The 14,028-nt window shown below is 34.2% G+C and overlaps 1 protein-coding gene and 1 long non-coding RNA gene across 2 annotated transcripts; both read right to left on the minus strand.

The window, feature by feature from the left end:
* Positions 1-6,337: 6,337 nt before the first annotated feature.
* Positions 6,338-8,665, minus strand: LOC117693130 (uncharacterized). Its single transcript, XM_034483320.2, has one exon. It carries the CDS (start codon positions 8,663-8,665, stop codon positions 6,338-6,340), a length of 2,328 nt encoding a protein of 775 aa, XP_034339211.2.
* A 2,577-nt stretch (positions 8,666-11,242) lies between these two features.
* On the minus strand, positions 11,243-12,633 carry LOC136271099 (uncharacterized). The gene is made up of 3 exons (XR_010708926.1): positions 12,528-12,633; positions 11,435-11,598; positions 11,243-11,320 (listed from the first exon to the last, which is right to left on the minus strand). It is a non-coding gene; the product is annotated as an uncharacterized lncRNA (long non-coding RNA).
* Positions 12,634-14,028: the final 1,395 nt, after the last annotated feature.

A 14,028-nucleotide genomic window follows, 5' to 3' on the forward strand; every position in this document is an offset into this window, starting at 1 on the left:
AAAGCGCAGTCTCAGAATATGCGCATTTATCTCAGTACATACTTTCCATGCTTATTCCGGATTTATCCGGGTTGCGTATGCTGAGTTCCAAAATAGTTTTTTACTAAGTGCTTTTCTATATTACGTCATATCCTTCTTTTCAATCTTCACGTCATACAAACTGGTAGGTTAAAATTTTCTCTGTTGAATTATCATTATTTGCCTAAAAATTTCTTAAAAACCCACCCACCCTCCCCTTTTGTTTTTAAAAAATTTGTATAATGTTATCATTGTTTTGTTGAAATCAGATACTGCTGTCTCTTTGTGTTAAATCTTCAGGTGAAATCCCAAATCTGGACTTGCAGCCATTCAAAGTCGCGGTGAACACGTTGAAGACCTGGAGGTGAATTTGAACCGGCGCTTTCGTCAAACCCCACCTCAAATGGAACAGTGCTTTCTAAACCGTGTATCATTTTTGTGGCGCAAATAGCGCTTTTCATCATTGCAACTTTGATACATGCAAATTAATATGTTTTACGGTGCTACCGTTCTGGCGAGCGCAGCAAGAATTACACATACCTTGCATCATTGTCAACTTATCGTTTTATTTAGGTATCAACGAACGTCAAAGAATTTTTGAGAGAGTATTGCTCTACAATAAGTACCGGTATGCCAAAGGTACTAATTTTAATGGTTATGATACATACAGCGCAACCCCCTTCCCAGAGAGAGAGAGAGAGAGAGAGAGAGAGAGAGAGAGAGAGAGAGAGAGAGAGAGAGAGAGAGAGAGAGAGAGAGAGAGAGCCCGGTACCTGTTTTTAGGTGTGTAATTTCCCACTTTTAAATTTAATGGTCTGACTATACGCAATATCTTTATAATTTTTTAAACTGTTTATTTTTTCATTTTATTCCTTTTTATTTAGTTCAAAATGTCCTATTGTTTATTTCCTCCCTACTCATGCATGCACAATTAGCTTAAAAATGGATCGATATGACAGTAAAGTATGGCTCTTGCTAATATATATATATAAAATCTCTATATTAAAAAAAAAATTAAAATCAATTCATACGTTAATGAGGCACGTAATGCAGTCTATACTGAAATAGCTAGTGCACGCATTACAGATGTTTGATCCACCTCTAAATTTATCGCGGGAAATATAGCGCGAGTACACTGTGACGTCATCCATGACTTTGTTCGTCTTTGTTAACGTTTCTCGACTCAATACGGAGGTATGGAGGCATGTACAGGCACGTAGCATCAGGGGGGGCCGGGGGGGGGGGGCTTTTTTGGGCAGCAAAGATTTTTCTTAAGTTTACATACAAAAAATTGATCAAGATGGAGTTGCCCCCCCCCCCCCCCACTTTTATGGGACCATGTTAAAATCTGAATTGAAAAAAAAAAGTTCACTGAAGTTAAAATTAACTCCCCCCCACCCCCCCCCCCCCACGGTTTAGGATTTTCAGGATTTTGGAAAGTAACCTTTTCCTTTTTTTGGTTTTTTTTTTTGCTTGTCAAGTTTTTTCGGATGAGTCTGGCCCCCCAACTTTCAAGAACGATGCTACGTGCCTGATGTAACAAATCTTTTGAGTCTCGCCAAAGCATATGCGGTACTCAAAACGTGTCTTCAAACTTTAAGTCACTGTAAATTACGAGTTAAAAGTCGGCCATTTTTGGCATAGCACCACGGGTGAAAACATTAGACATAGATAAAAAAATTTGTTTGATGAACTGTAGGTTTAGCTAGTTCTTTTTCCCGCGCACAATGGTTTTTAAAGCTCGCTTCGCTCGCCGGCGCTGCTATTATGTTTAATTATACAATTGTGTATTAAATGGGATATTGACCCATTTAACCTTATTGCACTTTAATGCAGCTTTAATTGAACTTTAAACTCTGATTGAACTTTGACCAGTATTGCATTTTGAGTGGCGTTGTGCATTTGTGACCTACCCAGTGCACAATTTAACCCATTTTGGGGTCGCCACACTTGATTGTCTGTTGTTGGGGAGACGACCCTGCGGCCGCTCCCAACTTTTATTCCTTATATCACCGCGACCAAATAAGCCAATTACATTATAATAAATCCCACCCAAATTTTTACTTTGTGTCTTATATCTGATAATTCATGAAAATCAAAAGGTCTTTCTTGCTGGTAGATACATAGGTGAAAACTCTAGATTATTGTATGACATTATGCACTATTGTAAGGAATATAATAATCCTGGTCTTATATTTCTGGTCGATTTTGAAAAAGCATTTGATTATATCTTTTGGAAATTTATTTACAAAGTTTTGCATTTTTTTAATTTTGGTGAGAATTTTATAAAGTGGATAAAGATTTTGTTTAAAGAGCCTAAATTATGTGGTATCCAAAATGGTATTTTTTCTGATTTTGTTTCATATGGGACGAGGTTGTAGACAAGGGGACCAAATTTCACCATACTTGTTCTTACTTTGCGCAGAAATAATGGGTATAATGATTAGAAATAATAATCTAATTAAGGGAATTGTTATTGAAGATAAGGAATACAAACTATTACAATATGCTGATGATACAGTCTTATTCATGGATGGGTCAGAGGACTCCGTCAGGTCAACTTTATCTTTAGTCAACCAGTATTTCAAATTTTCTGGATTGAAACCAAACTATGATAAAACCACAATGTATAAAGACTGGATCTACTGTTTATACTGCCGATAATTTATGTGAAAAATACAAAAACCTAATGTGGTCACAGGAACCATTTACAGTCTTAGGTGTTACATATTGCATAGACTTAGATACAAATACTATGTTTGATTTAAATTTTTTGCCAAAAATTGAATCAGTTAAGAAATTAATATCATCATGGTCAAGATGGATTTTATCTACTGCAGGCAGCATAACAGTAGTAAAGACTTTGCTTATACCCAAATTCAGTCATTTATTGATGACGCTGCCAAGCCCATCTAAAGAAAAACTAAATAAAATTGAAGACATTGTTTAATTTTATATGGAATAACAAAACAGCAAGGGTAGCTAAGAACATTATATGCCAAAGTTATGAATACAGCTGCACATGATAATGACATGTCTTGACTCTTTCTGTAAAAGTTTAAAAATCACATGGATTCGCAGATATTTTGATAATTCCTATGCCAATCATTTCTTTAAAAGTAATATGTTGTTTCATTATTGTTTACCGACAACTTTAGAATAACAGCGCCTTTGAACTTATGTGTGCATAGAGCACGGAATCCCGATCCCGATTCAGATAAACGTGTGCTAGCCTGGTTCTGATAATCTTAAGGCTTTCACGTTTTCGTGGGAAACACGTGCATATGGTCCACGTATTGCAGTCCTTTTTTATAGGACAGCAACTTGTGAATTTATTTTTGGGAATAAAAGAGATAATTATATGTTTATATATACGTGCACATTTGACTGCACAAGCTTTACCACTATTAACACTTATTAACAAATTAGGTTATGAACATTTTCCATCATATACACATGCATTTATTGGAGTGTCATTCAAGAATTTTAAATGTCAATTATGATGTCAATGAAATTGCATTTATCTTATTTTGCTATTTCAGAAGAATTGGTCATTGCCATGGCCACTATTTAGCCATGAAGGCAGACAAAAATGAGCCACTTGTGGCTACACAAGAGGATGAGTAAGTGTTGATTTTGATAGTGCCACTGGTCTACTATAGTAAAAAACATATCAGGTTGTCCCTCTGTGTATCTCCCTGCTTTTGGTAACTTGAAGATGCGAGTTTTATGAATCTGAAATTTTCAAGCGCGGGCTTTAACCGCTTCCCCTCTAGATCCTCTTATAAGCCCCTCGAGATCAACCTTGGTTCCCTTTCTCCCATATGATCCCCATAGATTTATATGGCAAATGATAAAAATATGATGTTTGTGAAATAAGGAATTTATTAGATCAACATTGACTTTACTGTAACACCGTATAAGGAGATCATTTATGTGAACATAGATAAGAGTATATCTCCATATAAGAATTCTTTACAAATGAATGTTATGTGGAATCAGATTTATTCCAAATATGTACTACTAAGGGCGCTTTCCATTAACGTTGCCTCGTTGGCGACGTTATCGGGAAACGGTGACGTTAATGGAACGGTTGGCAACGTCACATTGCTCCAACGAGGACGATTGCAGCTTAATTAAGGTCAAGATCTACTAAATGATTCCAGAGTGTCTTTTTGGTGCTAGAACTATTATGACTTCATAATTGATTAGATTAATCTTTAACCGTATTTTACGGCTTTAAAGGAACTATGTAGAAAATAAAACAATATTTCGACATTCTATATTTAAAGGGGCATTGTCACGATTTTGGTCAAATTCTAATTTTCTGTTTTTATTATTTACAATGCTTTAGGAATGCATTTCTAATGATCAAATGAAATGAGAGTCAGTCGTAGAGATATAAGCAAGATACAGGGCTCACAATTCTTTGTCATGTAAACAAGGCTCGTGCCCTGTTTTTGTTTACATAAGTTCAATATACCAGTAAAAATCTTTTTCAAGCTAATTTGTCTATCTTCATATTCATTTTAAGCATAAATAAACAGTTTTTAACGTTTAACACAATCGCTTTAGGTCTAAAACTGGACTTTATACTTCAATATTCAAAATGTAAACAAAAGTTTTCTTACATAGCAAAGAATTGTAAGCTCTGTAGCTCGCTTATAACTCATCAAATGACACTCAAATGTTGGTTGCCTATTAAAAATGCCTTACTGAAACATTGTAAACATTAATATCAAAAAAATAATTTTGACCAAAATCGTGACCATGTCCCTTTAATCACGGGAAAAGTAATCCTGGTACCTATACTCAATTTGACATCATTTTAAAGAGGAGGCCAAGAGCTTGTTCAATGCCGTTTTTGGAGAGATTGTAGGCAATCTAGATATATTTCATTAGTAAAAAAATGGACAAAACTCCGAAATTTGTTACTTTTATCCTTCATATTTCATAGAAAATGGTTGTTTAAAACATGATTTTGATTGTGTTTACCAAAATTTTAAGCCCTATGAAGCAAAGATATTGTTATGAAGCATCATTTAAAGATTTTATATATTGAATATCATAAACCTGTAGGCACCTTTCATTTACTAGATCTTGACCTTAAAACTGATACTTATCTTAAAATTTGATCCAGAAAGTTTGGCTATTTGCAGTTTTAATGTATTTCAATGTAGTGGGACAACTTGTAGTTTTAGAAATACTGGTTTTGTAGAACATGATAACCTCGACGCCATATTGTTTACTAATATATTGCGTTGCCACAATCGCTCGCCGGTGACGCGCGTTCCAGCAACGAAGGCAACACCAGCATATCCGGCGATGACGGTTAAATGGAAAGCACTTATAGTTCATAACATTTGTTTTTATGTTTTAGGTTGGGACAAAATATGAATGAAGGTGTCCGTTACTTCAAAGACATTTTGTTTGTCAAGTCGGAGATTTGCGTTGCCTCACTTGTTTGGAATTTGCCATTATTGTAAGCTGAACGTCGTCTTTACCCTATATATATATATGAAAAAAATCACAACACCGAAATAAACTCAACTAGTTTCATTTTGAAAATGAAACTAGTTGAGTTTATTTCGGTGTTGTGATTTTTTTCATATAATACTACGTGTGTGGATTTATAATATATATATATATATATATATATATATATATATATATATATATATATATATATATATATATATATATAAAGCACTGAATAGAATCAACAACACTAGGCATATTTAAGGTGTCGAATCTAATATATAGATACTAAGCCAGTAAACTGAATATATAAAGCACTAAAAATGGCTAACGACACGAACAATAAAAATTGTCAAATTTTCGGGACAACCCGTCCCTTCTTCAGGACCAAAAAATAAATTACAGAAGTAAAAAACAAAGAAAACAAAATCTAAAGCTACTACTAAACTACTTAAGAAACTATGAAAAAGAACAGCTACATTATACACATCATTTGATCACATTCTTAAAGGTGTTGATACTGTCGCCGATCGCTATAAAGTAATCAATCGACTGCCAACTTCACGCCTGATTAAGTTAATTAGCTAATTAAAATTGACGTCCAGTTAATAAATGAAAATTTGAACCCCCGTTGTTAACTCGTACGGCACTTATGATATAGACTCGAATTTTTGATTAAAAAGAGATCAAATTAAATGAAAATAAATAAATAAATAAATAAATGAATAAAATTAAGAAAAAAATGATTTACAAATAAAAGGTAGTAAAGAAACTAATAAATGAAAGAGGCGCAGTTGACAGATTAGATAAAATTACTATGTGGGTTTCAGGTGATATATGGCTATGAGACGTTCATTTTAGAGAAGTCCATTTGTTTGTTCATACCATCAGGTCTGAATGATTTGAGTCTGTGCATCCAGAACTTTTCCTTGCTTTTCCTCTCCGCGTCTGTCCAATTAGGATTATGGTCAATAACCAATACTGTCATGTCTTCCCATTTGTGGCCACTTGTATTAAAATGTTCTCCGACGGGCTCCTTGACTTTTTTGGTCTTTATAGTGGACCGGTGGTTGTTGATCCTTCTGCGGAGGTCACCTGTTTCACCGACGTATTGCTTAGAGCAGACTTTGCAACTGATGAGATAGATGCAGTTGTCTGTGCGGCAAGAAGTGTTGCCAAATATCGTGTACGTGCGACCCGTGGTGGGGCTTTTAAAACTGTCGGCGTTGGTGCTGTGTTTGCACAAAAGGCACCTGACATCGGAACATGTTTTAAAACCGCCATTTGGCAACGGGTTGTCTAATCTTGCCCTCACTACCATATCCTTTAAGTTCCTCGGGCGTTTAAACGCAGCCATTGGTGGATCCTTGAAAAGATCAGCCATTCTTTCGTTAGTGTAAAGAATGGGCAGATTATTTCTAAGGATGCTGTTGAGGTTCTTAAGGGCGGGGTGATATGTAGTGACAAGTGGAACCCTGCTTTTGTCTGTTTTCTCTTTGTATTGTAAAAGGGTTTTCCTGTCTTTTGTAATCATCTCATCAATTGCAGATTGAACTGTGTGGGCTTTATAGCCTCGATTACACAGATGGGATTTCAATATTCTGCTCTGTTCTTCAAAGATTTCATTAGAAGAACAGATTCGTCTGATTCGGGTTGTTAATCCTTTAGGAATTCCTCTAAAAGTATGGGGAGGATGGCAACTCGAAGGCTTGAGGTAGAGGTGAGAATCAGTGGGTTTGGTATGGAGACTGAATTTTATTTCACCATCTTCCAAGGTGGATGTAGTATCCAAAAATACATTTTTGGAACTAGATATGTCCACTGTGAATTTAATCGAAATGTGGAAGGAGTTGGCAAAGGTGATGAAGTCATTTAGGCAGTCTCGGTTTTCGACCCATTTCATCTCAATATCATCAATGAACCGCAACCAGCTCAAAGGTTTGAAAGGAGCTCTGAGAAGCAGGCTGCGTTCCAATCTTCCCATAAATATATTGGCGTAAGAGGGAGCCATTTTGGTGCCCATAGCTGTACCACTTATTTGTATGTAATGTTCGCCATTGAACATGAAATTGTTCAGCTTGAGAACATGTTCACGGAGCTTGAGTAGAGATTCGGTTGACGGCTGCTGAATCGCTCTACTGTCCCATACCTCCCTGCAGGCCTCAATACCTTCATCGTGAGGAATATTCGTGTACAAGGACGTGACGTCCATTGTAACGAGAAGAGTATGGTCTGGCAAGCCAGAGGAAGGTGTTTTATTCAGGTAATGTGTAGTGTCCTTGAGGTATGATGGCAAATCTTCTACATGTGGACGGAGATGTAAATCTATAAATTCAGATATTTTCTCCGTGGGGTGTCCGATGGCACTAACTATAGGGCGCCCAGGCATTCCTTCCTTGTGGATTTTTGGAAGCAGATAAAATTGACCCGGTCTACAGTTGGTTGGGCGAAGCGTTTCATAAACATTAACACCAATCTCATCATTTTCATACATTTTGTCCAGGGTGTCAGTGATGAGAGCTGAAAACTCTTCAGTGGGATCAGAGTCCAGATTCTTGTAGAAACGATCGTCTGTTAGTTGTCTGTTGGCTTCAGCTAAATACGCTTGTTTGTCTAGTACAACCACTGTGGATCCTTTGTCTGCTTTCTTTATGACTATGTCGTCCCTGTTTTTCAATCTTTGTAGAGCAGATCTTTCTTCTTTCGTCAGATTGTCAGGGACGATTTTTTGGTTGGTGAGAAGCTTCTCAATGTCTGACTCAACAGCATCAATGTAAGACTCAAGTGCTCCACATTTGCCCGGTGGCGGTTCCCAAGTACTTTTGGGTCGGTACAACTTATGTTCTTCTAAGTTGTGCAAGGGCGGAGGAGGTTCGTCTGTATGATCATTGCTGGAGTCCTTGCACGAGAAGTGTTCCTTTAGTCTTAGCCTTCGGAAAAATGCTCTGGTGTCCTCTCTAACGTTTTTGTCATCGACCTCATGCGGTGTTGGACAGAAATTGAGACCTTTAGATAGTAGTGATGTCTCAACGTCTGTGAGAGGAACCTTAGATGTATTCAGAACTGGGCAGGTGTTGGTATCGACCAAGGACTCGTCTTCACTTGTTTGCTTTTTGCGCTTGAAGCGTCTAGAGCGCCGTTTTTTGGCAGAAGGACGAGATGACAACATATTAGACCTGGTTCTGTTTGTTGCTGGAACACCATCCCGAAGGAACTTCCTTTTTTGGGTATTATTGAGGTCATTAGATAGGGTAGTATTGAATGTTGTAATAATTCTTTTTGCTTCAACAAAATCTGCATGGGAAGTGGATTTATTAAGAGAAGACTCCAGTGAAACTACATCTTTCTCAAGTTGTCGAAGTCTGTGGTTATCCCACGACAGACAGAGAGACATTAATTCTTTGGAGCATCTTCTTAATATGAAGTCCCAGCGTTTTTGGAAGTTTTTAGAAACTAACCCTATGTTGGGAGTGACATTTATCTGGAAGCCTTTTGGTATAATGTCACAGTTGATATATGTTTCTAAATTTGATATTCTGTGTTTGGTTTTGATACATTTCTTATTTTGTTTTTTCAGAAGTTTAAAGGTGTTGTTTTGTTTAAGAGCCATGACAATAGATTTAATTTCAATAAAAAACTAAATAGCCAAAATATGTTTAATTTTTAAGAAAAAGGTAAGCCAAAATAAATGATGTCAGGTAACTGTATCTTTAGATCTACTAGCATCTTTTATCAGTACAGAGTCTCGTCCTACCATGGTAAGATTTGAATTTGTTTCGTGTACATAGCTTTAACTTACCCTTCATTGTTACTATTTATTTTTTTATTTTTTTATTTATTTTGATTTTCCCTCACTTTTTCTATTTGGTTCTTTTCTATCCCCTATTTTCTTTGTTTGTGATTTCTAGTTCCTACTTTCTAAATTTGACATAACACAGTCTCATTTCTGGTACGACCTACCACTTTTTATGTTCTGTGAAAAATATTAAGTTGTACCTGACATCATTTAATTTAATTCAGTAAACATGAACAAAAGCCTCAGTTTAACAAAACATTCCAATCGCCATCTTATGACGTGGTGTTTTAACAAGTATAAGTCAAGGTGTAGTGGATTACCAGTACCTCAAATGTAATAAATTTGCATTATAATTATTGATCAAAATTTTTATCAAAATTATTTGTTATGGAGCAGATACAAAAATTGAAGTTAAGGTAATAAAAAATGCTTCACTTCGTTGATTCACAATGTTGTTGACATTGCATGTAAATTTCTGAGTTTTCAAACACTCTTCATTATTATCAATATCATGATTATGAAAAGAAAAATTTTAAAAATATTTATTTCAATCTTTACTCTCTCTAAGATATTCTTTGAACAACTATGGTCTAGTTAAAAATATTTACCCACCAATGAAGAGTTGATGAAATCTGGAAAGTTTATTACAGACACTAGGACACATTTTTTCATTCATTATCAGATAAGAGGGTCTATCAAAGCAATGGATGAGGGAACAGGGTCTGGCTCATGTGGGTATTTCAGTTTCTTCATACTGTGCTGTAACAAGCAAATGTATGAACTTTAGTATACTGTATATATGATTATACTGATATATTTATTAGACATACATATACATGTAAATACATTTTATGTCAATCTCAAACTGACTACATTAAACAAATACTGAAAAGAAAAAGACATTAATTGCCTAGTACATTGTTTACACTGACAAGACACATATTACATTGTCCAGAAACTGTTAACATTGTCCAGTTAGTGAATACATTATCTAGATACAATGTAGTGATTACATTAACCAGATATAGATTACACTGACCAGACATACTGATTACAGTAAACAAATACTGATAACATTGACCAGATGCAAGTCTCTGAATAACATAGGAGTCAGTCCTGGGGTCAATAACTTGAAAATTTAATGTGTTAAATTACAATTACATTGGAATTCTTTACATTACAATTATCATTACCATTACCTTCATTTACAAAAGTAATAAATTACAATTACTTTTCTAAACAATAAAGAAATGAATTATATTACACATTACAAAAAAAGGTACAAAGACAATTTTTCATAACTATTCATGGCATTTTTATGGAAGTAATGCATTACATTACAATTACTTGTAACTGAGAAATGGGTGCATTACACATTACTTTCAAAAAATGTAATGATAACAATGCATTACCATTGCAAATCACCCCAGTTCTGAAAGAAGCAATGTGAATAAGACTAAAGAATTCATGGTAATTACTAATGTATGGAGTAGTACATGTATTATCAAACAGCACAAGTTCTTTTTTAACACTTAACAAAATTAGATACATGTTACAATTAGGTTTCCTCTGAATTACAGTACATTAATTTCTTTTAGTGTCATATAGTGTGACTGTGCACATTACAAATTTTAACATTTAAGATATGCATGAATATAATTCAATATCTTGAACCTACTGCATGATATAATAACTTGAAACTTACAGAACATGTGGGTGATCATACTCGGAAAGTAGTTGTAGCTATGTCACTGTCTGGCTCAAACGGGAGCTTTTCATTAACTGAAACAAATGAGACACATATGGAGATGATGTAAAACCTAAGAAGTTGAATCAAGATACATGTTAATAATGTTAAGAGAATGTCAATGACTAATTGTAATAATAGGAATCTCTTTAAACACAAAATTACAATAACATACTAAGCTCTAGAGAAGTCTCCATATTGAATACCTGATTGTTTTATTCTGCCTGGTAAGGTGTATAGAAAGGTAACTTAATTACCAAATAGATGAAAACACAGGGTTCCTGAAAAACAAATAGAAATCTTTCAATCGGCATTGAACAAGAATCATGTCTTCCACCTCATCTATTTTGCATGTCTGAGAACACCAAGAATTTAGCAAGAACAAAATGCTATACCACTGTTAAGTCAGCAGTCACACCGCTGATATGGAAGACACTACATGATATTGTGTAGGTCACATTTGGGGAGTGCAGAAGGATTTATATTCAGATTATATCCACTGGTTGACCAGGGTGATTATAAAGAATCACCCCCAGCTGGCTGACTGGTTAGGAGGATTCTGAAACAAGAAAAGCATGCTTTAATTAATGTAGGATATCAGCTGTAAAAGCTAGGACACACGGCCCAATACTGTACAGCATGTAATAAATACTTGTCTCAGCACTGAAGAGAATCAAAGCTAATAAAAAATCTAAAAATATCAATCTTACAGAAGAATATACTGTACTTGTAATGTACTTGTAACATTTTACATTGAAGATTGATTTTATCACAGATTTTTTATTTCAATAGGCAAGTCAAAGCTCTATTTTCACTAATTAAGCTCACTTTATTTAGAAATAAGCATAATGAATGAGAATAAAGACAAGACATCAGTGAAATAGATCATGGGTACATGGTACATCCCCCACACATGGATAACATATAGGTCCTGACCTGTGAACGTTTAAATATCTATCTAGATGTCGATGACTCGAAAGAGCTTGGTCATAAGGCGCTCTATTAAACTGTCATTAGGCCCCTGTTACGACATAAGGCTCCATGTATTTATTATTATTTACTACATTATGCTAGACCACTGATGGGGGCAAACATTTAATAGGCTCAAAGATTAATTCACTATTCAGGGTCCATGATTAGCACAAGAATTTGACACAATCTGAGTAACAAGTTACAACAAAAAGAAGGTGCATTATATACCTCTTTTTATATACCCCCTTTTTTATTGCTGACAGATTGAGTCAAAACCAAATGAATGTTAGGACCTGTATATCTGCTCAACTGAAATAATTGTCTATATTTACAATACATGTACCTTCTATGAACACAAATATCATAAAATTTATTAAGATAACATTATTTAAACACAAGAAAAATTTGTGAATATATAATCCATAAAAAGATAACATTATTTCTTCAAACACAAGAAAATTTTGTGCATATATAATCCATAAAAGACAACAAAATATTTGTTTAAATCGTACATACCTCGCTGAATCCTCACTGAGCGTCTAGCTTGTTATGCTGATATAAAGTGAAAGCGGAATTTCAATTGCGCATGCGTAACTGGGTAGCAGGGAGCTGCCGAAAGCTGCATTCGTTCAACGTTCAAGTTTTTTGACGTCACGTTACTATGTTACCATTATATAGCTTCTGAAGATTTTAAAATGAAAGCGCTTAAGCTATATTGAACGTTTTTCGTGTTTTCTTATTTAATTTTTATCTATAACTCGCCGACACTGTGGATTTTATTGTGTTTCAATATATATATATATATATATATATTTATATATATATATATATATATATATATATATATATATATATATATATATATATATATATATATATATATATAAGAAAATATTAAACTGTTGCAATGACAACAACAACTAAAATCGCAAAATCTGCATATTTTTCGGTACTTTTTAATAATTTTTAGTTGAATTTGATGCTTCAAAATAAATTGATTGTAATATATATTACCAAACACGTTTTCAACTTTGATGTTATATCATGCATATTAGCAAAATAAATGACTGATGTTATGAACTTTTGCACAATTAAGAACTTCTAAATTATTTTTTAAGTTTACATATTTCCTTAGCAATTGCAATTTAACGAATGTATAGAATTGAATTTAATTGATATAAAAGTGTATCATGTTTTTTTTATATATAAATAGCAACAAAGAATATTTCTAAATCGTATTTATAAAGCAAGCATTTTCGCTTTACCGAAACACTAAGGATTTCTTAATTTTTTTTAAACCTTGTTACTATAGCATTAAGTGCCAAATTTGTTTTTATTCGACGTGTATATTTTTAATGCAGCCATACATCTATAAGTTTAGCTCAATGATAACTTCCATGGTATTTTTTCGAAATAATTTTCGGTTTCCTTGGAAACATTCTTTAGACGTTGACTTGCCCACCAATTTTTTTTTTTCTAAAATTTGAAAAATGACCACATAGTTCATTCAAAATTTGCTTTTTTTTTTTACTTAGATAAGTTTCAATTACTTTGCCATTTTCTTTGGTCTCCATTACATGTACCATTGCAACGGTAGCCTTTATCAACAATTTTATCTTGCTACTTATTACAGTAACTTCAATATGAGTTCTATCATTGTATACAATATAATGATAATTGGTGACTATGCGTGCCGGAACTTCTATATACATTTTACAATTTTGATTTTACAAAAAACTGATCTTAAAAATTAAAATCATAACTTTGGTGTATATGATAAAGTAAGCTGCCAGGAATGACGTTTACAGATTGGGGCGGCGAATTTCCAGTTACCATAATGGCACCGGTTCTGGCAATTAAAATATCAAAATCGTTAAAAAAAGCCAGAAATCGTCACATAATTCGGACTTACATGATGGACCCATTACGTTTACACATCATACTACATAATTATGTGAAATATCTTATTCATGCGCGTACGTATAGGTCAAGGAAATTAAAGTTTAAAATGCATGAG

Source organism: Magallana gigas, chromosome 8, assembly GCF_963853765.1.
Source record: "Magallana gigas chromosome 8, xbMagGiga1.1, whole genome shotgun sequence".
NCBI classification, from domain to species: domain Eukaryota; kingdom Metazoa; phylum Mollusca; class Bivalvia; order Ostreida; family Ostreidae; genus Magallana; species Magallana gigas.

Bases quoted from the DNA above. Each gene is read 5' to 3' on its own strand.
- LOC117693130 (XM_034483320.2), bottom strand. From the start codon at position 8,665: ATGTTGTCATCTCGTCCTTCTGCCAAAAAACGGCGCTCTAGACGCTTC.